Source organism: Cnephaeus nilssonii (assembly GCF_951640355.1).
Source record: "Cnephaeus nilssonii genome assembly, chromosome: 8".
NCBI lineage: Eukaryota > Metazoa > Chordata > Mammalia > Chiroptera > Vespertilionidae > Cnephaeus > Cnephaeus nilssonii.
In genome coordinates, this window is record NC_137079.1 from 63,895,154 (window position 1) to 63,919,351 (window position 24,198).

At 36.3% G+C, this 24,198-nt stretch overlaps 1 protein-coding gene across 1 annotated transcript in view; it reads left to right on the forward strand.

The window, feature by feature from the left end:
- Window positions 1-18,910, forward strand: part of DACH1 (dachshund family transcription factor 1) — a gene marked incomplete at its 3' end in the record, with an annotated part of 435,140 nt that extends 416,230 nt beyond the window's left edge. Inside the window, exon 11 of the mRNA XM_079778550.1 lies at window positions 16,168-18,910. Within this exon, the coding sequence (XP_079634676.1) occupies window positions 16,168-16,205 (38 nt within the window). The remainder of the gene's footprint in view (window positions 1-16,167) is intronic.
- Between the last annotated feature and the right edge of the window lie 5,288 nt (window positions 18,911-24,198).

Below are 24,198 nucleotides of genomic sequence, written 5' to 3' on the forward strand. Positions count from 1 at the left end.
TCTTTTTATAAAGGAAGGAGCATTCGTTATGTGTTGTGGCATAACAAATTATTTCAAAACTTGATTGTTTATTACCTCACATGTATTACCTCACTGTTTCTGTATGTGAAGAATCTTGGAGTGGCTGAGTTGGGTCCTCTGCTTCAGGCTCTTTCCCAGGCTATACTAAGTTGTTGGCAAGAGCTGCAGTCATCGCTAGACTCAACTGAGGCAGGACCTACTTCCAAGCTTCTCTTATGGCTGATGGCATCCTCCTGATTGGATTGAGAGCCTCAATACTTGCTGACAATTAACCTGAAGCCATTATTTGTTTCTTGACACTGGACTCTCCATGGGGCAACTCAGTACCTGGTAACCTGCTTCATCAGATCAAGCAAGTAAAACGATTCATAGAGAGTGTGTGTCTGCCAGAAAGATGAAAGTCACAGTTTTTTATAACCTAATCTTGGAAGTGACTTCTCAACACTTTTGGCATATTCTCCTTATTAGAATGAAGTCACTAGGTACAGCCCACACTTAAGGTGATAGGCATATACAAGGAGAGAGGAAGCTTTGCTGGCTATCTTAGAGGACTTCTACCACAGAGGGCTATGTAGAAAATGACACTATCAAGTTATCTGGAGAGAAGGGGATCTAACAGGGAGTACTATATAATTAAAATATTTTATGGACCCAGGAATATCTCAAAAAGTATATCACACATCCACATTCATTTCTGGTTCATTGCTAAATGAGCATTTGCCAAAACTTGCCTGTTTAACTGTTTTCTCTGGGCTTATATTTCTGGACAGACATTTTACTGATTCTCATATTCTTCTTTAGATATGTTCATGCTGTCAACACACTTTCTTACCTGTTTGCTAGTCTGTCTCTTTAATAAGACTTTGCACATCTCTGAACTGATCCCTAGATGTAATTTTTTTTAATCTTTATTCAGATTATCACAGATGTTCCTCTTTTTTCTCCCATAACTCCCCTCCACCCGATTCCCCCTTCCCACTCCAGGCCTCCCCCCTCCCTCACTGACCTTGTCCATAGGTGTAAGGTCTTTGTCCAATCTCTTCCCGCAACCCCACAACCCCTTCCCCCCAAGAATTGTCAGTCTGTTCCATTTCCATGCCCCTGATTCTATTACATTTACCAGTTTGTTCTGTTTATCAGATTTTTTATTCATTTGATTTTTAGGTTCACTTGTTGATAGATATGTATTTGTTGTCCATAATTTTTTATCTTTACCTTTTTCTTCTTCTTCCTCTTCTTAGAGAATACCCTTCAGCATTTCATATAATACTGGTTTGGCGGTGATGGACTCCTTTAGCTTTTTCTTGTCTGTGAAGCTCTTTTTCTGACCTTCAATTCTAAGTGATAGCTTTGCTGGGTAGAGCAATCTTGGTTGTAGGTTCTTGCTATTCATCACTTTGTATATTTCTTGCCACTCCCTTCTGGCCTGCATAGTTTCTGTTGAGAAATCAGCTGACAGTCGTATGGGTGCTCCCTTGTAGGTAACTAACTGTTTTTCTCTTGCTGCTTTTAATATTCTCTCTCTGTCTTTTGCCCTAGGCATTTTAATTATGATGTGTCTTGGTGTGGTCCTCTTTGGATTCCTCTTGTTTGGGGTTCTCTGCACTTCCTGGACTTATAATTTTTTAAGTTTAGTGCACAAGGGCTACCTTACTTAATAGTTCTTGTACTGCATGTTACTGTTCTCGTCCCTACACTGTCTACATAACATTTGATGATTCCATTAGATAAGATATAAAGAAAAGCTTCCCCCAAAAGTGCCATTTATTTCATTTTAAGAATCCTCCTATTTATTGAAAAAGTTTGAGATTTTTTCATTGAAGTTTGTCACTTGTGGAGTTTAACACTAGACCAGCATTGTGGTTCAGCATTGTATAAGTATGTTAAATAAAGCTCTAGATATTTAGAACTTGATTCACTCACAATTACTCCCTAAAACAAATATAACTTTATTGAAATTACTGAATTATTAATGCTATAGAAAATAGAAAAAATAAAAAAATGCTATACTTTAAAAGAAAAATGAGAATCTTTTTTCTCTATAAAAAATAAAATAATTAACTCTCAAAAGACCTGCCCTACTAATTGACACCTTTGGTTTCCCCCTCATATATTTATTTTGAAAACTTAATTTATTCACCAAGTATTTTGCCAATTTCTTGCAGTTCTGAAGGATACATGTGCTTGACTTGAAAGTGACTTGTTTCCCTTCCCAGCAGTATCTATTTTATCAAACAAGACATCACTTTTTTTTTCTACCCTTTGTTTTAATTAGGCAAAGGAGATAATTTGTCCATTCATCACTCAGGTTCAGTTATGCCCTTACATGATTATTTTCTTCTATCTCTGTTTCTTAATCTTCTTTGCCTCAGAGATGGATAGAAGAATAGAGAAAGTAATGATATTTTATTGTGCTTCACTTTGCTGAAGTTGAGAGGTCTCACCTTCCAATCAGGACAAAGTAACCTAAGTGCAAAGTACCACATTCTCACTTGCTGGTACATTAACCACTCTGATGGTTTCTCACTTCTTACTAATGAATACTTAATTAGAACACACTCACACACACACACACACACACACACACACACACACACACACACACTTTACCAAAGCAGACCTAAAAGCAATGTAATTTTTATTTATTTACAGAAACAAAACGTTTAAAGAGGTCTGTACTTGTCCTTTTATATTTGTTTTAAACAGTTAAACAGACAGTAATTTCTTTATATCAAAATGCACATTAGCATACACAGTCCTAACTAACTGGTAATACAGTTAAGTGAACTTCATAGACTTTAAAATGAAAAGTTTACCATTAAGACATAATGCACCAATAGACCAGAATCCAGTTTATATCCACACCCCAGTCCAGTAAGTTTCTTAAATCTTAACCTGGTTTTCTGAAGAACTCTATTAAGATGACCACTAAGCATATTTTTACTAATATTTTTACTAATATTTACTAATAGGACTTGCCAAATGTCTTGTTGATAGCCAGAAAACATACTTACTATGAAAATACTGCCCATTTAATCAGTGAAACAGTATATGTAGATAGAGGAGAGTTCAGTCTTTAACATTAATAACTATCTGATATTGGTGATGTCTTAAAATTTATTTCACATAGACAAATTTTTATGTTTTGAATTTGAAAAAAATATTTATAAAAAAGTTCAAAAAGGTCTCAAAAGTTTCATATTTAATTTAACAAGATTCGTCTACTAGTAATATTTTGTTACTGTGTACTTTATAATTTTCTCTCTCTGTATTGAATTTTCAGACTTATTTGAGAGTAACATGTATAAATCCTGAACTGTTATATTTACCACACGTATTTCAGGGGGCATTTACCAAAAGAAAAAGAGATATGCTTTTATATATAAACACAATATATTTATTAGCTCAATAAATATTTCATTGACACAATCATTTTATTTAATCTGACTTTGAAATTCAAATTTTGTCATTTGACCTAATCAAGACCTTTAGAACATTTTAATAGCATTTCTGAGTCCAAATTAGGATCACATATTATATTTAGTTGTCATTTCATTTTAGTCTCTTTGACCTTGATCATTTCTTTGGCCAGTTAAAAAAGTTTATGAAATTGACATTTTTGGAAGAGTTAAGTCTTAACAGACTGTTTCTCATTTTACATCTGATGCTTTCTCATTATTAGACTAAGCCAGTATACTACCCAAGTGAGGTTGTATTCTTCTCAAGGTATATCTCCCAGGGGCTTATAATATCCATTATGCTCTCATTTTTTATGTTATTTTGATAGTTTTTCCAAATATTTTTATTGAGCACTTGCCAGGTTCCAGGCAATGTTCAAAGTACTAGAAATACACATGGTCATATGGTATGTTATCTCCTTGTAAGGAGATTATAGCCAGACTTTAATAAATTTCTCTAGGCTTGTGAACCTCTATGTAAGTGTTAGTGTAGTTGCAACATCTTGGGGGAAACAAGAGTTTAGATCCTACAGCAAGTGGTTGTAACAACACTTAAGTACTAGTAATACAATATGTGGGTCCAAAACTTGTCTACATGAGTATAGGCTGAACATTTATGACTCAAAGTTTTGTCAGAGGGATAATTTTTTAGCAATAAGCATAGAACTTTCCCTATTGTTTAAACAAACAATAGGTAACTTTTGATGATTTGTAAAGCTTTATTATTGAAAGTATTACATACGTTGCCTTTCTTCCCTCTTTGATCTCTTCTAGCCTGCCCCGCCCCATGCCCTAGGCCTTCACTACCCTATTGTCTGTGTCCATGCGTTATGCATATATGCATACAAGTTCTTTGGTTGATCTGCTTCCCACCCACCCACCTATCCACCTCCTTCCCTCTGAGATGTGACAATGTGTTCCATACTTCCATGTCTCTGTATCTGTTTTGTTCATCAGTTTATTTTGTTCATTAAGATTCCACATATAAGTGCTATCATGTGATATTTGTCTTCCTCTGACCAGCTTATTTTGCTTAGCATAATAATTTCCAGTTCCCTCTATGCTGTCTCAAAGGGTAAGAAGCCTTTTTTTTTTTTTACTGCTGCATAGTATTCCATGGTGTAAATGTACCACAGCTTTTTTTATCCACTCATCTACTGATGGACACTTGGGCTATTTCCAGAACTTAGCTATTGTAAATTTCACTGCTATGAGCATAGGGATGCATACATACTTTCTGATTGGTGTTTCGGGTTTCTTAGGATATATCCCTAGAAATGGGATAACTGGCAGTTTCATTTTTAATTTTTTGAGGAATCTCCATACGGTTTTCATTATGTCTGTACCAGTCTGCATTCCCACCAGCAGTGTACTAGGGTTCCTTCTTTTCCACATCCTTACCAGCACTTGTCATTTGTTGATTTGTTGATGGTGGCCATTCTGACAGGTATGAGGTGTTACCTCATTGCTATTTTAATTTGCATCTCTCTGATGATCAGTGACTTTCAGCATTTTTTTCATATGTCTCTTGGGCATCTGTATGTCCACATTGGAGAAGTGTCTATTTATGTCATTTGCCCATTTTTTAATTGGATGGTTTATCTTCCTTTTGTTAAGTTGTATGAGTTCCTTATATATTTTGGATATTAATCCTTTATCAGAGGTATCATTGACAAATATGTTCTCCCATACAGTAGGCTCAGTTTTCATTTTGTTGGTGGTTTCTTTTGCTGTGCAGAAACTTTATTTTGATGTAGTCCCATTTCTTTATTTTCTTCTTAGTTTTCTTTGCCATAGGTGGTGTATCCACAAACATATTGCTATGCTGGATGTCTGAGACTTTGCTGCCTATGGTTTCTTCTTGAATTTTTATTGTTTCATGTCTTACATTTAAGTATTTTATCCATTTTGAGTTTCTTTTTGTGTATGGTCTAAGGTGGTGTTTCAGTTTAATTTTTTGCATGTATCTGTCCAATTTTCCCAGTACCATTCATTGAAGAGTGTGTCTTGATTTCATTGTATGCTCTTGACCCCTTTGTCAAATACTAATTAAGAGTAAACTCACTTGGGTTGATTTCTAGGGACACTGTTTGTTCCATTTCTCAATATGCCTTTTCTTGTGCCAGTACCAGGATGTTTTGATTACAGTGGCTTTGTAGTATAACTTGATATCTGGTGGTGTGATCCCTCCAACTTTGTTCTTTCTCATGATTGCTGCAGCTATTCAGGGTCTTTTTTGGTTCCATATAAATTTTTGGATTATTTGTTCTAGATCTGTGAAATATGCTGTTGGTAATTTAATAGGGATTACATTGAATCTATAGATTGCTTTAGGTAGAATGGACATTTTAATGATGTTAATTCTACCAATCTATAAACATGTTATATTCTTTCACTTGTTTATATCTTCCTCTATCTCTTTTTTTCAACATCCTGTAGTTTTCTGAGTACAAGACTTTTAACTCCTTGGTTAAGTTTATTCCTAGGTATCTTAATTTTTTTTGTTGCTATGGTAAATGGGATTGTTTATTTAGTTTCTTTTTCTAATAATTCATTATTGGAGTATAAAAATGCCATTGATTTCTGGGTTATTAATTATGTATCCTGCTACATTGCTGAATTCCTTCATTAAGTCTAGTAGATTTTTTGTGGAGTCTTTAAGTTTTTCTATGTACAATAACATGTCATCTGCGAATAATGACAGTTTTAATTCCTCCTTTCCAATTAGGTTCCTTTTATTTCTTCTTGCCTGATTGCTGTAGCTAGCATTTCCAGTACTATGTTGAATAAGAGTGGGGAAAGCAGACATCCCTGTCTTGTTTCTGTTCTTAGGGAAAATAGTTTTAGATTTTGCCCATTGAGTATGATGTTGGCTGTAGGTTTGTCATATATGGTCTTTATTATGTTGAGGTATGGTCTCTCTATTCCCACTTTGCTGAGAGTTTTCATCAAAAATGGGTGTTGGATTTTATCGAATGCTTTTTTTGCATATATTGATCATGTGATTTTTGTCATTCAATTTGTTTATTGATTTTTTAATATTGTACCAACCTTGCAACCCTGAAATAAATCCCACTTAGTTATGGTGTGTGATCTTTTTAATATATTGCTGGATGTGATTTGCTAATATATTGTTGAGGATTTTAACATCTATGTTCATCAGGGATATCGGCCTGTAATTCTCTTTCTTTGTAGTGTCTTTATCTGGTTTTAGAATTAGGATTATGCTGGCTTCATAAAAAGAGTTTTGAAATATTCCTTCCTCTTGGATTTTTTGGAATAGTTTGAGGAGATAGGTGTTAGTTCTTCTTTAAATGTTTGGTAAAACTCCCCTGTGAAGCAGACCAGACCAGGGCTTTTGTTTGCTAGTAGTTTTTTGATTACTGCTTCAGTTTCATCAATTGTTATTGGCCTATTCAGGTTTTCTGATTCTTCCTGATTCAGTTTTGGAAAATTGTATTTTTCTAGGAATTTGTCCATTTCACCCACATTTTCCAGCTTTTTGGCAAATAGTTGCTCATATATTCTACATAATAAAACCCTAATATGCAAATCGACCAGACAGCAGAACCACCAGCAGAACGACCAGTTGCTATGATGCCCATTGACCACCAAGGGGCAGACGCTCAACGCAGGAGCTGCCCCTGGTCAGGGGGCAGCTCCTGCACTGAGTCTGCCCCTGAGAGGGAGGTGACCAGCAGTGGCAATCGGAGGGCATAGCCGGCCATCGGGCGGTGCCAGGCCACCAGCCAAGGTGGGTGCCAGTGGGGACCCCCGATCACCCTGCCCCCAGTCACCCCGCAGAGGGAGGCGACTGGTGGTGGTGGCCGGGGGCAGGGCTAGTGAGTGGATGATGCCAGGCTGCCAGCCAAAGTGGGTGCCAGCAGAGACCCCCGATTATCCCACCCATCGGTCACCCCACAGATGGCCCTGATCACCAGCCAGGCCTGGGGACCCTAACCTATGTATTGGGAATAGTCTCTTAGACTTAAAAATTAAAACCTGGCAAGGCTACTCTATCACTGAAAAAACAGGATGATGCAAAGATGACATGCAAGGTCTGCTTTCTAGCCTCTTGACCTGGATTAAATCAGGAAAAGAATCAAAGCCTCCAGACACCTGGCTTTGCCTCTAGTCTGATTGTTATTCAGTCTTGATTAACCTCAGGCTATAGACCACAGGATGGGGTGAGAGGTTTTCCAACATGGTGGGGCAAATGCTCCTGCCTACACGCTGATTATTATACTCAGTCTCTTAATGGACCTTAGAAATTTCACAGGGTAGGGCAAGGGGTTTTCCAATAAGGTGGGGCAATTGCTTCCCCCCAGGCAAAAGGTGCCTGGATAGTAAAGGCCTGCCACAGATAGATGTCCTCTACAGTATGAGGAAATATCTCAGCACAGGAAACTGGGGTGTCTGCCTTCCAAGCTCTGTTCCAGAGCCTCCAATCCTGTCTTCTGCTCACACACCTCCAGTCCACTCTGCTCTCCCTCTACTTGGACCCAAAGTGAGTAGCTGCACAAGAAATTTTGTGTTGGCCCTTTAAGAGGGTGCTTGCATTTCCAGTTGTCTTTCCCTGAGAGACACCAACCCTGCTGTTTTCACAGCCAGATGTTATGTAGGGACCTTTCTGATTTCTGGTGCTCTGGTCTGGGGAACCCAGCTTGGGGTTTAGACCCGAGAGTTCTCAATGGGAACTCCCCACAGCTAAGATATTTCTCCAAAACTTCAGCTGCTGTCTGTGGGAGTCTGGGCAGCCCTTTTGTGCCTCTGCACTTCCTACCAGTCTCTATGTGGTCTACACTTTTTGTCCTTGTTTATCAAGGTTCTCTCCAGCTAGTCTTCAATTGATTATTCAGGATGGCTTTTCTATAGTTTAGTTGTAATCCCAGTTTGGTCCTGGGAGCATGTCAGTGTAGCTTCCACTTACTCCACCACCCTTTTGGAATTTCTTGATGACTTTTGAAATCAATTTTGCTTGGTGTGGTCATGGAGGTGTGGTCTTAAGAACATTTAGTTCATAGAACCACAGGGTCCAGATTTTTACTCTAATTGGGGAAGATTGTTGAGTTACAGGATAAAAGGTCTTTAATACCCAGTAAAGCAGGATTATTTTAGCCTTTAGTAGTAAATTCCTCTTTGTCCATAGAGAGCATTAATATCACAGTTGAGCCTGAAATCCAAGAAAAAGGTCTCTTTGTTAAGATACTGACATGAATGTTACTTCTCAGAGGAATTGAGATACTGTAAACTGATCTAGCTATTTGAGAAAAGTGTTTTGCCTCGGATTGGAGTTGACTAAATAACTCCAAGCCAAGTAAGATTAACCATAGCCATGTGTAGATGCTGAAATGCCTTCTCTTCACATTCTTTAGTTCAGCCTTCCTTACTGATTTTTCTGTTTAGTTTCCCATATACAATGTTGTGATTAGATCAGCTTGCACAATGGCAATCCGTTCTAGCCCTACAATACCTGAAGTCTACTTCCACTTGCCTCAAATTGTTCAGTTGTCAAAGTTCATGTCTCTCCTTGATTCCTGTGTTTACCTAGAGCTTGATACAAAGTCCCTTACATGGAAAGGGCATGGTTTCATTTTCACTTTTTGTCTAAAAACATAGTTACCTTTTAATGTGTATACTATAATTTTTAGATGATGATCTGTTCTCGGAACATGTTTTAAACTAGACTGTGTTGTTCTCTGAAGAGAACTGAAACATATGTATAAGAGGTTCTTGATTATCTTTCTATATAAAAGCCAAGAGACCAGGACGCTGGAATGACCGGAACAACTGCTTGATTTGACTAGCACTATGGCCCCAATCGGCCCCCTACCCCGATCGGGGGCAGGGCCGGCCTGCCAACCTCCTGCAGCCCCTCCCCCTGGCCGACCCAGCCCCAAGAAGCCCCAATTATGGCGGGTCAGCCTGACCCCACAAATTTGTGCACTGGGCCTCTACTATTTTATATTAGCCATACTTAAGACTTTACTTCTACTACTCTTGTAAATAAACATGATATTATCTACTCTGATTTCAAGTGAGCTGGATCATATTGGTCCATTAGGTAACCCGTTATCTACTGCTTGTACTAGTATAGTTAGAATGCACAGAGAGAACACCCTTGTGTTCTCTTACACACATTCTGTACCCGCTCTCTAGAATAGCATCATGTACTTATGGAGAAACCATTCAAAAGTTCTGGGTTCTTGTCCACTCTGTGAGCCTCGGGGTTCTGCAGCTATAACCCTAAATTACATAAAATTCAAAATCTGTTGCAGCTTTTCAGTTTTGACTATTTAATTTTATTTAACACACTCTTGAATATGACTCATAGAAAAATCACTTATACTATTATTATCTGCGTTTCATGAGAAGAAATGCTATTTATTTAGTATCCTCTTTAAAAAGTGCCTATGCTGAACATCAATCTCTCTTCAAAAATGTCTCATACTAAGTGTAGACTTAGTGTCTCATACTTTGTGTCTCTGATCCATTGCTTTAGCAGTAGCAGAATGTTCTTACTCTAAATATAAAATTATAAAAAAGCAAGAAACAATATTTTCTTTAATTAACTTCTTCTTTTGGGTGTTTTAGAAGAGGGGTTATGACTTGACAAAGATTCTTTCCATCTGTTCCTGTTTGTTTGCTTTTATTTTTACTTCCTTTCGTTGTCTTATCAAATATCACATGAATCATTAACATTTGTTTCCCCCACTTGTTTTGATTTCCCATGATTAAGACATTATGTTGAGAGAGGCTCAAAGCTACTATATTTCATATTAACCTAATTTTAAGTCAATATTAAACTTTCTAGATATATGATCTTATATGTTTGCCCTGTTTATGTTAGTATTTTCCTCAGTTCTGGTGTAGGGAAACATTATGCACATAAATGTCCTGTTTTGTGAAAGCAGCAAACTTCATTAGATTCTAACGGTCTACGTATAAATTTTGGACAAATAGATGCCTTTTTAAATAAAGCTACTTTCTAGCAGGAAATGTAATTTATTAAGCCCTTTGTGGAAAAAATACTTAAGAGAACCTTATGGATATTTGCAGGGTTGTTGTATTCAAAACTGGAATATATGTCTATTTGCAAATTGTGTGATACTTTTTACTAGCATAGTTCCTTGTTAATTATTTCACATATTCCTCAGTCAGTGAAATAATTGTATTCTGGTGTCACTCAACTAAACAATTTGAAATTGTCTAGTATGTTTGCCACCTTCTAATATAAAATCTTGTGGTGTGGTACAACTGTTATGGCATAAATTTTATTAGTTTTTAAAGTAAATAATAAAGCTATGCAATACTCTAGTTTTATACATGAAATAAAAGCTAAACTTTATATGTGTGTATGTCAGACATTATAATAAACATATATAATAATACCTTCAAATGCATTAACTCAAAACAATAGACTTAATACACAAACATAAAATAAAACACAACTGGAAATTATGTTATTCATTCCCCATTTCACATTCCTTAGCCACAGCAAATAAATAACATATAGAATCTATATACTTAATGGTCTGATTTGGTTTCAACTTTAATATTAAAATACTAGAGGCCTGGTGCACAAAATTTGTGCATGGGGGGTCCCCTTAGTACAGCCTGCACCCTCAGCAATCCTGGACCACTTGGGGGATGTACAACTGTCAGTTTAGGCCCGATCCCAGGAATCGGGCCTAAACCAGCAGTCAGACATCCCTCTCACAATCCTGGACCACTGGCTTCTATTCGCTCACTTGCCTGCCTTCCTGGTCACCCCTAACTGCGCCCCCCTCCAGCTGACCTGATCACCCCTCACTGCCTCTGTGTACCAGCCTGATCACCCCTAACTGCCTGCCCCTACCAGCCTGGTCACCCTTAACTGCCCTCCACTGCTGGCCAGGTTGCCCCCAACTGCCCCCCTCTGCCAGCCTGGTCACTCCTAACTGCCCTACCTGCCGGCCTAGTCACCCCTCACTGCCCCCCTGCCAGCCTAATCACTCCCAACTGCTCCCCCTGCCAGCCTGGTCACCCCCAGCTATACCCCCCCAACAGCCTGGTCACCCCTAACTGTCCCCCCCAACCGGCCTAGTCGCCCCACAAAGCCTGCTTGTTCAGTCATTTGGTCATCCCTCACTAAACCCCCTGCCGGCCTGGTCGCCCCACGCAGCCTGCTATTCATTCGTTTGGTTGCCCCACACAGCCTGCTTGTTCAGTAGTTTGGTCGTCCCTCACTAACCCCCCTGCCGGCCTGGTCGTAGGCAGCCATCTTATGAGGGTGTGCGGGTTAATTTGCATATCACCTCTTTATTATATAGGATGAGATCCATTTTTACAAGGAATTTAAAATGTTTTCTTCTACTCATCTATAGATCTAAGCTTCATAATAATAATAAACAGCATACAAAAATTCACACCTGCAATAAACCATTCAGTGTTCTAGATACATTCATATACACCAAATTATAGCTGAAAGCATCAAATTACAATGAACTCTGGAACTATTAGGAATTTGTAATTTAAAAAGTTTCACTGAATCCCTACTCCCAAATGCTTTTAATTAGAACAGACTCTTTAATTAAGTACTCCCATGCACAAAGTATAGCTTGGCTTTTTTGCCATATTAGTCTCCCATACAAAAGAAAACAATCATTATGTTAAAGGAAAATATTTTCTCTAAAACAAACTATAAAAATTGTGGTTCTGGTTTCAAGTTGTTCAGTCGAGGCTCTGCATACTAAAAGGAAGCCCCTGTCTCTGGGAGGACCATGACAAATAGAACTAGCGAGGCAGTGACACTGATGGAAAAGAGCCAGTCCCTCATCTCTGCAAGTTGGAGACATAGAATCTCTTCCAGCGATAGCCCAATTGCTTATCGGATGAAAGTGATACAGTAGAATGGACATGAAATTTGGATTCACATAAATAGCAAATCACTTCACTTCCGTTTGCTAGTCCTGCAAAAATGCTCAAGATATTTAACCCTTTTGAGCCTTCATAGCTATTTATAAAAGACACTAAGGGATACTTATTTTGTTCTGTTTAGATTTGATATCTATAAAGTGCCCGGAACACAGTAGGTGCTCAGAAAATAGGAGCTATCTGGATAATGATCATCATTGTCTTTATTGCCAATTTACTTGATCTTAAAGAAAAGTTATCATCCATTTGAGATATCAATGAATAATTGGTAAACCTGGCTCAGCATCAAGAACAAATAGAAAAAAAATATTTTTCTGTGGCCAATGCATGCAGAAATAAAAACTATATATATAGAAAATAGTGGGTAGGTGTGGGATTGTCTAGTCAGAAAGTAAGTATAATGCACAAAGGGCAGCCCTTAAAACAAAGCATATGAATAAACCCTCTGAATTTTGAGATGTTAACAACACTAAAGTCTTAGCCATGGAAACACTCCTGGGATTCCAAAGAACTCCACACAACAGTTGTTTTTCCCAGGTTTCTCTATGGCCTTACAACTTTTCTTGCTGTTTGAATAGTCAGGGAAGGCAAAATTATTGAAAACATTATTATATAATGTAAAATCATGGCACAGTTTGAATTATGGGCCTGTGTATCCTTCCATTTAACTTTCCATTTAACTTTTACTCAGGTGGTTATCCGAAGACTGAGATAGTTCCCATAATTGAGAGGCCTGTTTTTAGCTCTGTGGATACATCCATATGTGGTTATTTGCTGAAGGCTGCAGGACCAATACTATAACTTATCTGTAATAATATAAAATTAGAACTTTTTAAAAAATATTTTGAATTATGCATAAGTATGTTTCAATAAAGATGACAAAATTATAAAGTAGAATTGCTTTGAAAGTTAGGTTCTGTAGACAAAGGAAGAGAGAATCACTCTTTTAGGGTCTGTCCATGCCTCATCTATTTCTGCTTCTAGTTAATTGTAAGGCAGATAATTTCTGATGTCTAAGTGTTATTTAATCATATAAATGCCTTAATTGTAGCAGTTGGGATTTGTTTTATAACTGGAATCTTCAAATGCTTGATGTATTAGTTCATCTGTTAGGAACATACCTTAGTCAAAAAATGTAAAGAGAGACTTATTAAAAGTGGAATTATTGCAAATCAGATACTGAGCACACAAATATAATGTATATAATTGCTATAAATGTATTTTATATAAGGTGTATGGTAAATATGCTTACATATTAATTATTATTGTTATATTTTAAAATAAATTTAGTTTTATTTAAAACAGATTCAGATAGACTTTAAAATTTCTAATATGCTACAGATAATTATTTTTATTACCTAAGCATATTAATGAATATATTTTTCCAAAAATTTAGCATTTAATACTGCATTAACCCTTTGCACTCGCTTGCTTTTTTCTCGATTCCTTTTTTCTACTCAGGATTTAATTTTTTTTAAATACCCCAGATTTTACAAAGCGCGGCAGTAGAATAAAAAACTGGAGTTTCTTTTCATACAAACTTATTTATTTGGATTTTTTTATATTTCAAATTATTGATACATTCAAAGAGTATAAAAACAGCTGCTACCAATGCTAACTGTGTCGAGTCACACTTGACATCCGAGTGCAAAAGGTTAAAACTTTAAAAATTTATTTATTAATTGAATGATCATAGAGAGAGGAAGAGAGAGAGAGAAACATTGATCAGTTGCCTCCAGAAGGCTCCGCAACCAGGGATTGAACCTGAAACCCTGGGTATGTGCCCTGACTGGGAATCAAACCCACCACCTTTTAGTGTACAGAACTACACTCCAACCAACTGAGCCACACCAGCAAGGGCTGCAGTAAAATTCTGAAGAAAGAATGCTAAAGTATTCTCGTTATGATTCTAATGGGAAAAGAGATATGGCTGCTTCTTTTGTGTGTCTCATCTTGTAATAGAGACAAGTGCAATGGAGTTAATTCTTGGAGTGCTTTCATTAGAGAATAAATAGGAGAGTTCTATTTAGAGAATTTCAATAGAAAGGAGCAGAAAAATAAGTGGGGGAGGAGGAGGCTTCTAAGAAGCAAAGCAGGCCTGAATACTCCATTGCATTACAGAGGTTGGTGTGCCATAAAATATGAAGGAGAGTCACTGAGTAAGAGGAGAGTGGTGATAGATAAGGTTAGAGAGGAAGATTAATACCGAATTATGTAGTATCTTGTAGATGGTGATTATGGCGAAGGGATTTTTTATATTTTATTATTTTTTAAAATTTATCTTTATTGTTGAAAGTATTACAGATATCTCCCTTTTTTTCCTATTGACCCGCTCCACCCTGCACCTGCCTCCCTCCTCCCCAGGCCTTCACCACACTATTGTCTGTATCCCTGGGTTATGCATATATACACACACATTCTTTAGTTGATCTCCCACCCCTGCCTTCCCTCTGAGTTTAATCAGTCTGTTCCATACTTCTAGGTATCTGGCTAATGAATTATTTTTATATATCCACTCTTCATTATTAGATTTGTTCTACCTAATATGCTATAAACATCACAGAAAATTATAAAATTATTTTTCAAGACTTCATTTTTTTTCTTTAATGTACAAAGATTTTAAAAACCCATCTTGAGCACTGAAATGTTAATTTTGAGCAAATTACCTGTTCACAGGTTTTGTGAAGGGCCTCAATTGATAGAATTTGAATTTTGGGCAAGTTGATAATGACTCTTCCCTTTCTCTCTGATCCTAGGAAACATTGTCTATTAAAAAAAAAAACTAAGAATGAGAATGATATTATTAACATAATTGAATACACAATAAGAGAAATAATGAGACCATTGAAAAGAGAGAGAAGTAGAGATCAATTAATTAATGACTAAGTATTAGAAAATTTTGGTGAAAGTATCAGCACTCTACTTCTTTGGTTACTTCTACAATAGGTTTTAAAACTTGAAATGCAGACATATTTTATACAAATATATTTAAAGTTTAGACCACACCACAAGTGGACAGTTTGGAGGATGTGACATTTGAAAAATAGGCTTATGTTTAGTTTTGTTTTCTCTCTGAATTTTTAATTTCCTACTTCTTATTTCTCATTCATTCAAATGCATTTATGAATACGTCCAAGATTTTATTTCCTTTTTTTTTCTTTTTTCACATAACTGTGTTACCCAATTGGTGAAAGTTAAGCAATACATTTTCATCTTAACATTTAATTGTTCGGTTACTCTCCTGTCAAGGGTGAAAGGTTTTAGTTTATTGATAGTGATGAAATTACCTAGGTGGCTTTCATATAAATATCAACAAATATAGAAAATAGTTACATTACATGGTATATTTAACAACAGTGCTAGGGAGAAAGATTGGAAGTTGATCTTTGTGATGAAGGTACACCTGAATGCATCTAGAGAAAATTCAGTTCTGCAAGCCTGAAGAAAATAATTGTCATTCAACAGAAGCAATTAGCTTTGCATATCAATAAAACACACACAACACATACTCTTATCTATTTTTGAGTGCTCTGGAACTGATAGCAAAATAGCAAATATATATTTATGAGAACTAGAAATGCTGTATTCATTTCAATCACATTAACTCAATGTAATTATGAGATTAACTTTGAGACTATGTGGAAAATGTTACTTCCTAATCAAGTAAAGAGAAACTAAAATCCACAAATTTTATTTCAGGCTATGTAGTTTTTATATTCACATTTGTTTCCAAAATGTCATCTCATTAACTATTTTTATTGTTTATTTTTAGATGGAAGACTGTATTTGAAAACTACTGTCATGTACTGAATCTTTCCCGTTGAAGAAATCCATGTTATAGTAAAGAACTTTGCAGTCAGACATTCATCATTGAAAAGTTCGGAAAAAAATAAAAGTCCTTTTAAGGGAACTGCCTCAATTTTGTGTATTAATGTTCTTTAAAAGTTTAAGTATTCTACAAAAAAAAAAAGAAATACAAGGTTCCTCCATTGATTTTCACCTGTGGTTATACCAGAGACCTGAGAATGTTTGTAAATGTACAAGTATCAAACTTCTTACAATGAATATCTGCAACTTTGCTGCTGGACACTTGTATACAGAGTTAAAGGCAGGTCTGTATAAGACCTGGCTTTGTTTTTTTAATGGAATGAACCATTTTCTTCTTCTGAATATTCTGTATCTGAGCACATCAAGAGACTCTTGTAGCAGTGGTCACCCAGACTTACAGCATTATGTCCTCCAGAAACCAGCAAGAACACTTGGAAATGAACTTAGAGGAGGCATAGAGGATTCCTTAAAAGTCAATACAATAAAGAGTAATATTCTGTTACATTCTATTTTAAACTCTCTAATTGTGGGGTTTCTCCTGAAGATGTTTTTTCACATACTTCCCAAAAGGCCAATAAATGGATATTGACAACAACCCAGTGAAATAACATTTTGAGTATCTGGAAAGAAGTATTGAATATAAGCCAAAAGGTTTCACTGAAGGTCTTTTTTCTTTTAAAGAAAAGAAAATACAAATGTAACATGTTTTCATTCCTGACTGGTAGTGGTATATAGAATTGAAAATAATAATGATGCTTCTTATTCAAACTGTTGGTCACATGTACAGTATATAAACATAAAACATACAAGGAAGGTATGTATGTATGCAGTAGTATACTAGAGTTTAGGAAAATGAAAATTTTAGAAAATATGTTTTGTCACCCTGTTGGTCAGAAAGACACCTTTCTGGTTTTAACGCATGCAGGCATGTAAATATTTGTCTGGAGTCACAGTATTAATGAATGAGATCTTAAGCATCTGGTGACATCAGAACTCTGTGTCAGCCATTTTTATTTGTATATTGAACCCTAGTTAGTGCCCCAAGCTGCACTATTGAGAATGGATTGTGGCTGAACAGTAAATTGAAACACCAGAAATATTTTTATATGTTAACGTCATATTATGTTAATGTTGCTGAAAAAACAAAACCTAACAAACCCTGATGTATCCGTCCAATACCATGTAGCGCTGAGTGATAAAGTTAAAATGTGTTGTGCTTCCCACCCGGGTCAGAGGGAAGGGTGCCTACGTGTTATTTTCACTGTCTTTGGAAAGTTACAGTATGTGTTTTCCCTTTGTGCAGATAACTGGAAGCAAAGCTGCAAACAGTGTATATTATATGCTGAAGTTACCTTCTCTTTGCTTTTACGTACCTGGAGTTACACCTTTAAAGACTGATATTATGAATCAGTACAGTTGCGATTCATTTTATGATTTTGCTGTCACGTTAAAATTTATGGTCATAACATTATTTATTACCATAAATGGCAAAATCTTACATATCCAAGAAAACTAGCTTAACATGTTCAAGTAGTTTGGATTTGGATTAATTATTTGGTTAAGAGAAAAATATTATACATGCTCTGGCAGTAAGCTTCAATAGTTTTTAGGTCTTCCTTGCAATACTGGAACATACTTCTTTTGCGTAGCTCACTATGAAACAGCTAAGTCCATTTTTTTTAATACAATAAAAAGGTTATATATACAGTTCCTATTTTAGCTTGCTTTAAAGGGAGCAATATTTTTATTTAAAATACTGTTAGTTAATGCTTTGTAGAAACTTGGTTTTCTAAGCATAGTTCTTCCATTAACCATCTCTTGTTTGAGCGCAAGAGATTCTAATCCTAGTTGTATCTATTTCTTGTTTTTTTCTGTACGCAGTCTTTAAAGGATTACAACACTTAAAATTGGAGGGACTTGTGGTAAGCTTTTGAATCATACATTTTTGAACGATTTTTTAAAAAGCCTACAACTTACATATGTAGTAGAATCATTGCTCTGCTCCTTGCATAGAGTCACCTGGTAAGTAGGTTAAATAGTTTTAAAATACATACTTTCAAGACCTTTGAGAATGCTTTAGGATTGGGTTTGATATAAAAGAAAATTTTAGCAAGGATTAAAGAAAAGAGCTATCAACTATATGTTAAGAGAGAATCTTACTAACACTGTTGTAAATATTACAATTCATGAAATGTTATTTTAAGTCTGTAACTTAAGTTTACCCCCCCCCCTTTTTTTTTTTTTTTTTTTTTTTTTTAGTTATACAGGTTGGTTTGAAATTTGTTTTGGTATAAACAAGTAAAATTGTGCCCATTTTATGGTTTCCATGCTTTTGTAATCCTAGAAATATTAATGTCTAGTTGTTCTATATTATAACCACATTTGCGCTCTATGCAAGCCCTTGGAACAGAACATACTCACCTTCATGTAGGACCTATGAAAATTGTCTATTTTTATCTATATATTTAAAGTTTTCTAAAAATGATAAAAGGTTATTACGAATTTTGTTGTACAAATCTGTACAAAAATCTGTTTTTACATCATAATGCAAAAATTGGAAATTTTTCTATGGTAGCCTAGTTCTTTGAGTCTGGTTTCAATGTGAGAACCATGTTTACTGTTATTGTATTTAATTTTCTTTTTCTTTTCAACAATCTCCTAATAAAACTGTCTGAAATCTCCCTGTGACTTTATTTACAGTTCGTCTTTATTAAATTTTGTGAAATGCATAGCATTGAAGGAATATTTACTTTCTAATGGGAGGCATCTAAAAACATCATAAGTCAGCTCTTTGCAATGTGAGGGAACAATGCTCAATGATTTTATTTAACATGCAACTGCTTCTATCTCTAATATGAATTACTGTGGTGAAAAATATCATAAAAGCACACTCTGTAGTTATTGTTTAACAAGCAGATTTTCCATATTTTGTTTCTTGCCAGCTAAGCAAACTTCCCACATATACATGATTTATTTATGTACATTTCTCAGTTTATGAAGCTGTTATTTGTACCTTTTTCCTTTATATTCTTATATTCCCATGATTCTTATTTCACAAAGCTTTGTGCTGAATAATGTAAAGTAGACATGTTGATGGAACAAAATATATTATTCCCATATCTATGAGTGTATATTTGTAACTCTAACTCAGTGTTTTGCTTTTGATCTCTATCACTGGAAAAATGCCTTTAGAAACTTTGACGTTTTAATATCCTTTAATAATATATAAGCATTTTAATCAATCCAAAATGCAGCATTTGAAGAAATATTAGGTTGCTATCTCTGTGAATATTCTAAACTCTCCCGAGAGAATGGAAAATGGATATTTTTTTCTGTCTAAAGAAATTATTACAATAAGTTAACAAATTATGATCTTTCCCTAATAAACACCCAAAATGTTTATGTGACCCTTACAATCACATTTTTGTCTTCTGTCATTGAATGTTTATGTCAGTAGGACTTGTACTGGAGTAGCACACAGTCTCTAGATGTTAGTGGAAGTTGGTGGTAATTTAAGGTTTTCCCAATGTGTTTTCATTTGGACTAGCGAAATTACAGTCTGCACAAAGCTATTTATTACTAGAGGAGAATAAATTATGAATAAAGGTTATATGAGTTGCATTTTTAAAATATGGGAAATAGCGATGTTAACAGAATTAAAAGTATTGTAAATGACATTGTAAAGATATCATTTTTCCTCGTGTGTAGGCTTGGTGCTCACATTTATCTTTAATATGTACAACTGGTATATAAAAGCAGAGTTGATCCTCAGTTATTGATTTAAGCAGATTCACTAATAAAGCCTCTATTCTGCACCAAGCACTGTGCTAGATGTTGTAGTCACTGACATTGAAACATAGCTGCTGTCTCAGAGGAGCTTATCCTTGCTGTGGGAATCAGATCTCACTTTCAGCAGGAAAAGCTGCATTGAGTATCTTCTACTCGGTAGTGAACATACTGCTGGTCCGAAGAGGGTATTGTCACCTTACCATTAAGTGGTAACAATCTAGTGACCCACAGTGTACATTCACCTTCTGGAGAACAGTACAAGATATTTGGGGAGTCAGACGATTCTGGAGGAATTGAGAAAAGCATGGACACATTTCCCCCCAAGTAAAAAATAATACTATTGTAGTGATATGATTTTTCATTCATTTCAATCACAGCACTCGTACCAATGCTCACAAACTTTGCTTTATGGTAGCTATCTGGTTTAACCACAAAAAAAATTTTATCATTAAGAAAAAATAAATTCCTAACATAGACTACTGCATATAGACCTACCATATTCAATTATTATCACCATATATATATATCACCACATATACATACATATATTGGGTGATAATATATATATGGTAAGTACTTGCCTGAAATGATTCAAACACAGAGCATACATTCCTAATGCCAAGTGAGTGTGTTAGATAATGAGCGACTCTTGTAACAGGGGCATCATTTACATTTATAGGTCAATGATCTTGAGCTTTCGAGTTAAACTATAGGATCAGTTAGGAAGGTTGAATGTAACAAAAACAAATCCCTGCAAGGTTAAACACCATAAGAAGTTGTTTATAAAGACTGAGAGGTACACAAGCCAGAAATGCAGTTAGCACCCAGGGACCTGGGACCCTCTATGACCTTCACGTTTCTGCTTCTCAGTGACTCTGCTTCTTCCTCCCCGCACTGCAGGCCTATTTGATTCTCCTGTTTATCTCCTGACTTCTCTATTACTCAGGAGCATAAGACCCATCCCACAGAAGTGATCCAATCATTTTCTCTCATCCCAAATCAGATTCCCTGAGAGTTTTGATTGCCTCAAGTCAGGGCACATGCCAGGGAGGCAGCTTGGCAGTACAGCGGATATATCTGGGGAAGGTTAGAAACTACAGTGTCTAATGAAATTTAAATATCTGGGGGTTGGAGTTAGGGCATCATTATCTTTACGTTTCTAAGTTTCTTGGGTGATTCTAATGAGCAGCTAAGGTTGCAGACCACTGTCTGGGAGGGTGGAAAATGTCACATTCTAGAAAACTAGTGGACCTTCTGCAGTGAGGAGTTTGGAGTGGGTAGGGGAAATTGTGAGCTGTGCAGATATTGCAAAAGCAAACTAATAGCTCTGTAAAATCATTAAAATTTCATAAAATCTGTAAAATATTCCATATATTTTAAGTAATTTTAGCATTATGAACTTAATTCTGAGGTGAGTATGAATTTTTAATCCTCCTAATTAGGTGCAATAGAAGACACATTATTTTTTCTTCTAAATAAAATTATTGATTAATCTTGCCCCAGAACCAATGACACAGGCAAGTAAAAATTCTATTCCAGTCATCATTGAAGCTTTCTGCCTCTGAATGCCCTCTGTCTACACTAGTTGAAGAGAATCATTAGGTTTTATGCCTTGGATTCAGCCTTGGAGAAGCAGGCCTAAGCCCTTCTCTTTGAAGAGCCTCCGGGTTTGTGGAAGCAAAAATTATAATACAGTGTGGGTTAATTCTCAGTATAGGGAGAGAAAATATTTAAGAAAATCTATCTATATAAAAGCCTAAGCAACCATCGCAACCAAATGGACAACCAAACAGGCTGCGTGGGGTGACTAGGCTGGCAGGGGGTTTAGTGAGGGGCGACCAAATGACCGAGCAGCAGGCTGCATGGGGCAACCAGGCCCGCATGGGGGGAAGTTGGGGGCAACCAGGCCAGCAGGGAGGACAGTTGGGGGCGATCAAGCAGGCAGGCAGGTGAGCGGTTAGAAGCCAGCAGTCCAGGATTGTGAGAGGGATGTCCTGGATTGGAGAAGGTGCAGGCTGGGCTGAGGGGACCCTTCCCCCCTGCACGAATTTTGTGCACCGGTCCTCTACTTATGTTATAAATGGGGGAGTGTAAAGTCCTGTGAAAGAAGGTAATACCTCTACGCTTTACTTGAACTGGTACAAAGTCATTCCATACAAGTATACTGCAGTAAGTTTTCTGTATATATTGTAATAATACCTGAAGCAGCCACTAAAAATGCTATATTGCCTTGGCCAGCATGTTCAGTGGTTAGAGCATTGGCTTGCACACTCAAGGGTCTCAGATTCGACTCCCAGTCAAGGGCACATACCTGGGTTGCAGGTCAGATCCCCACCGCTAATCTGGGTGTATGTGGGAGGCAACCAACCTCACATTGATGTTTCTCTCCCCTTCTTGCTCCTTCCAGTCTCTCTAAATAGAAAAAATATTCTCACTCCTTGAGTGAGGATTTAAAAAAATGCTATATCAATATTACACTCAAAAGAGCTACAGATAAATCAAGGTGGACTCAATACTGTAGTAAGGTTAGCTCCCACATAAACAGTAACTATTTTTTTGGTAATTTATTCAGAGCTTTAAGTTACTTTGCTCGTAGTTTCCTATCCTCTCTCAGGTACTTTGGCTGCTCTTTCAACAATGCTAATTGGGTATCAAACTTTGCTACATTAAGGGACAGATAAAAAGTTGGTTTATATATCCCCAGAACTATACATTGCTATTCTCTATTGATTGTGTGTACTCGTGGCTAGGAATATATTTCAAATTGATATTTTTAAAAACAAGTAAGGACTAAAGAGGTAACTATTAAAACACTTTTTTTTTTTTTTTTGTAAATCCCATTGTTGGCTTCTAACCCAAGTGTGGCAGCTGTGAGATGTTGATACACGTCAGCTCTTTTCTTACTAACTCATCTCTTACATTTACAAAGACCAAGGGGCTCCAATTGAGTTGGATCTTTCATTCAAATCCATCTGTTTGTTATATGACTGGGTTCATTTATGCTGAATGGATTTTGGCTCTTTCTATTAATAAATTATATGCTTTATATGTACTTTCTTTCTTGCTACTGTGAGACAGCACCTGGTACACATCAGGCTATAAAAGAAAATGGACAAATTCTCGGGAAATGAACTTTTCCTGCAATATAGAACAGAACTGGGCATAAATGGAGAATCTGATCAAAGATCCATCAGGCAAACAATCTCATAACACAATGCATTTTTAGAGGAGGAAGGTTAGGGGAGTGGTAGAAAATGCTTAATTGGCTAACAAAAATGATAATTTAGCACCTAGTTGACAAGTATTCAAAGCTGATTCCCTGTAGGTTTGGGGGACACTGCCTCATCCTCAGGGAGTCTTTCACCTACAGTTGCCTTGATGCAGTCAAATGCACCTATACAGGGTGGGCAAAGGTAGGCTTACAGTTGATGGTATGGAAAATAATACAATATTTAATCAACAATAATACAAGAATAAACTCTGTATTTCATGTACTCATAATTGTAAACCTACTTTTGTCCCACCCTATATTTTGGCAGATCACCTTGAAGTCCTCTTTTATCTGCTGAGTATTCAGAGTTAGGCCCAGCAATCTCCTGCTCATTCTTGCATCTGTACTATATGTATCCACAAACACCAGGTACATTTGTCAGAGCAATAAGACAGAAACACATTCCTACCATGTAAAATTCAAGACTGAGACAGACACTGGTCCTTTGTGTCCAATGGCCTCTAGAGGACAATTACCAGGTCCTCTGGTTCCACTGAAGTCTCTTCCCTAGACTTTAGATGAGAGACAGGCACCTGTCACCTCTTACGGATGATTGTAGGCATTTGGACCTGAAACCACCCACAGCCCTCACCAACAATTTTTTACCTCAATTCTTTACCCCACATCTTATCTCTTGTAATGTCTATAAGTGGATAGACAACTAAGGTCACAAAATTAGTTTTCAGATCACTATTTATAAGCTTCGCATGATGACCTTGCATCTTACCTTGAAAGGTGGTATTCATTTTATTTATTTATTTTTTTTAAATAATAAAAGTTATTAAAATTTAAATAAAAATAATTTTAAAAACTGAGATAATTACAGACTAAACGTAGTTGTCAGAAATAACAGAGACATCCCATGCACCCTTCAACTATTTTCCCCAAGGTTAACATTTTGCATAGATTTATTAT